Genomic DNA, 2,834 nt, shown 5'->3' with positions numbered 1-2,834 from the left:
AACAAGCTTCTCTGCATCTATCATTACAAAAAGCAGCAGGGAACTCTTCTGCCTTTAGGATGTCATGGTTGCAATATGCAGACTTCCTGACACCGGAATGCCAGTTTCTCATTTGCAAAATGCAGAAGCAAGTTTTTCTACCACTGGGTTGCCAGTTTCTGCACATCTGGCCCACATATGCTAAGCAGCAGACATTCCTTTTGGCACTAAGATGTCAGGCTCTCTGTCTCTATTCCTCATTTGCAAATGCAAAAGAAAACTATTTGCACTGGGATGCCAGGTTCTTTCTTCCCTGATCTTCCTTTGCAAAATACAGCAGCTCAGTCTTCTGGCACTGGATTGGCAGCTTCTGCCATCAACCATTTGCCCCAAAAATACAAATCTTATTGTCACCGGGTTTCCACTTTATTTTTCTCTCCTTTGCAATTTGTAGAAGCAAAACTTTCTGGCACCGGGATGCCAGTTTCTCTTCCCTCTATCCCCCTTTCACAAATGTAGCAGCAAGCTTTCCCTACTGAGATGCCAGTTTCCTTGCATCTATCCATCTTTCACAAAATATAACAGTGCACATTCCCGGCACCATGTTTCCAGTCTTCGTATCCATATCAGTCATTTGCAAACATAGCAGTAACGATTCCTCACACCAGTTTCTTCTTTTTGTTCCCTCCTCCACAGGATGCAGCAACAAACCCTTTCCGGCACCAGGATGCCAGTTTCTCTGCCATCTTTCCTGCCTTTGCAAAGCACCAGCTTTTCCACCACCATCCACTGCTAGAAGATGATCCTGATATCACAAATGGTAAAAATGATTCCTTTGAGATGCTCTAATGTGTTCTGAGTGTTTTGCATGGCTTCATTAAAAACACTGAAGTTATAGTGAAACAGCATCAGCGGAGAGGTCAGGTGACTGTGGTTGAATGGCGTGTTCAGACCAAACGTAAAGGCAAGTTTTCTTTCATGGCAGCATTTCGAAAAAATTTCTGTACAATAAATATGCAAATGTCGTGATGTAAACATCTTCAGTGGCCTGTGTGAATTCATTTTTGTTCCTTTATTTCTGAGTACAGCTGATTGTTTGACTTTTCCTAGTCTCACATGTGTTTTATCTAGTTTTAATTATTTATTGATTTGTAGTTTACACATTGATTTCTTGTGATCATATGCAGTCTCTGAGGAGGTGAAGTGAACACTCACAGCTTAAAAGTGATGTTAAAAGTGTTAAATTAGTGAACAAAATCAGAATTTGGAAAATCAGCCTGTCTTGGTTTATACTTTTTCTTGATTGAGCGACCTGATAATTTTTCCACCTGTGTTTTCATGAAGGATTTTTTTTCCTGACACTTGGGGCATTCTTTCAGTGATGAGGTCAGTGTGCCACAGTGGGCGTGTTTTCAGAACAGAGTTTGTGAAGAAGCAGAAGCAGAACTTTAGCTCAGTAGGGAGTGATTCAGGGTTCTGAGTACAATGTCATAACCTATGTTGCCTAAGCACTCTGTTGAATGGTAAGTGCTGGACATTTACCATGATGGATTATCGTCAGTGAAGTTCTTCTCGAACTGTTTCATATCTGTTGCTTTGTTGGAGTTTCACTGTTTTGAAAACCTGTGGTTATGTGATGTGATGATTAATAATATGGATCCTGCAAACAGTATTACCTTTGCTTTTTGAGTGGAGAGGATGATGACGGTAAACTCATCTCAGAGTTCATTCTTCGTGTTCAGCGCCTATTTTGACAGCGGGCATTTGAAATATTTATTTTTTGTGATCGTTATGTCTTTATATTTTTTAACCATTACTGCCAATGTCCTGCTGATTGTGGTTATCTGTGTGAGCAGAAGCTTACGTGAACCTATGTACATGTTTCTGTGCAGCCTGTTTGTGAATGAGCTGTATGGTAGTACAGGGCTGTTTCCGTTCCTCCTGCTTCAGATCCTCTCTGATGTTCACACTGTTTCTGCTCCTCTGTGCTTCCTGCAGGTTTTCTCTGTGTACTCTTATGGCTCTGTAGAATTTGCCAGCTTAGCCGTCATGTCTTATGACAGATATCTTGCTATTTGTTATCCTTTGGAATATAATATGCGAATGACATCAAGCAAGGTGGCCATGCTTATTGCTCTAAGTTGGTTGTCTCCTTTTCTTGCAATTGTTGTTCTGATGTCCTTACTTGTCCCTCTGCAGCTGTGTGGGAACATCATTAACAAAGTGTACTGTGACAACTACTCCATTGTTAAACTGGCCTGTTCTGACACCACAGTCAATAACATCTATGGACTCATTGCCACTTCTCTCACGATCCTATGCCCTGTATCTCTGATTCTCTACACCTACATGAGGATCTTTAAAATCTGTTTTTCTGGATCCAAACAGACGCGACAGAAAGCTGTCAGCACCTGCACTCCTCACCTCGCTTCTCTGCTCAACTTTTCCTTTGGCTGCTTTTTTGAAATTCTGCAGAGCAGGTTTAACATGAACAGTGTACCCAACATGCTGAGAATATTTTTATCATTATACTTTCTAACATGTCAACCTGTATTCAACCCTTTAATGTATGGACTGACCCTGTCCAAAATCTCTCTCACCTGTAAAAAACTACTCTGTGCTGACATGTAGAACAACACTGTTATTATATTTGTGCTATTAGTAAAACTAACTGCAGCAAATCTCAATGTATGAACAGATTTCTGTGTTTTCATGAACTGAACACAGTAAAACCTTTGATGTCTTCGTAGTTAAAAAAACAAAACAAAACCAGGCAAAACTCTGCAGGTGTGCTACAAATAAGAGTTTTTATATGTGGTAAAGTAACTCTGGTAATCTGTTTCATTTTGAAGTGT

General features: G+C 40.3%; 1 protein-coding gene across 1 annotated transcript; it reads left to right on the top strand.

Annotated features, from left to right (window-relative positions):
- The first annotated feature begins 1,680 nt into the window (after positions 1-1,680).
- LOC134641486 (olfactory receptor 11A1-like) lies at positions 1,681-2,610 on the top strand. Its single transcript, XM_063493927.2, has one exon. The coding sequence runs from the start codon at positions 1,681-1,683 to the stop codon at positions 2,608-2,610; it is 930 nt and encodes a 309-aa protein (XP_063349997.2).
- The last annotated feature ends 224 nt before the right edge of the window (positions 2,611-2,834 follow it).

The sequence above is a fragment of the Pelmatolapia mariae genome, linkage group LG14 (genome assembly GCF_036321145.2).
Source record: "Pelmatolapia mariae isolate MD_Pm_ZW linkage group LG14, Pm_UMD_F_2, whole genome shotgun sequence".
In the NCBI taxonomy this organism is placed as follows: domain Eukaryota; kingdom Metazoa; phylum Chordata; class Actinopteri; order Cichliformes; family Cichlidae; genus Pelmatolapia; species Pelmatolapia mariae.
Note: the sequence above shows the minus strand (reverse complement) of the source record. Positions and strands in the feature narration are given on the sequence as shown.

Bases quoted from the DNA above. Each gene is read 5' to 3' on its own strand.
- LOC134641486 (XM_063493927.2), top strand. From the start codon at position 1,681: ATGACGGTAAACTCATCTCAGAGTTCATTCTTCGTGTTCAGCGCCTAT.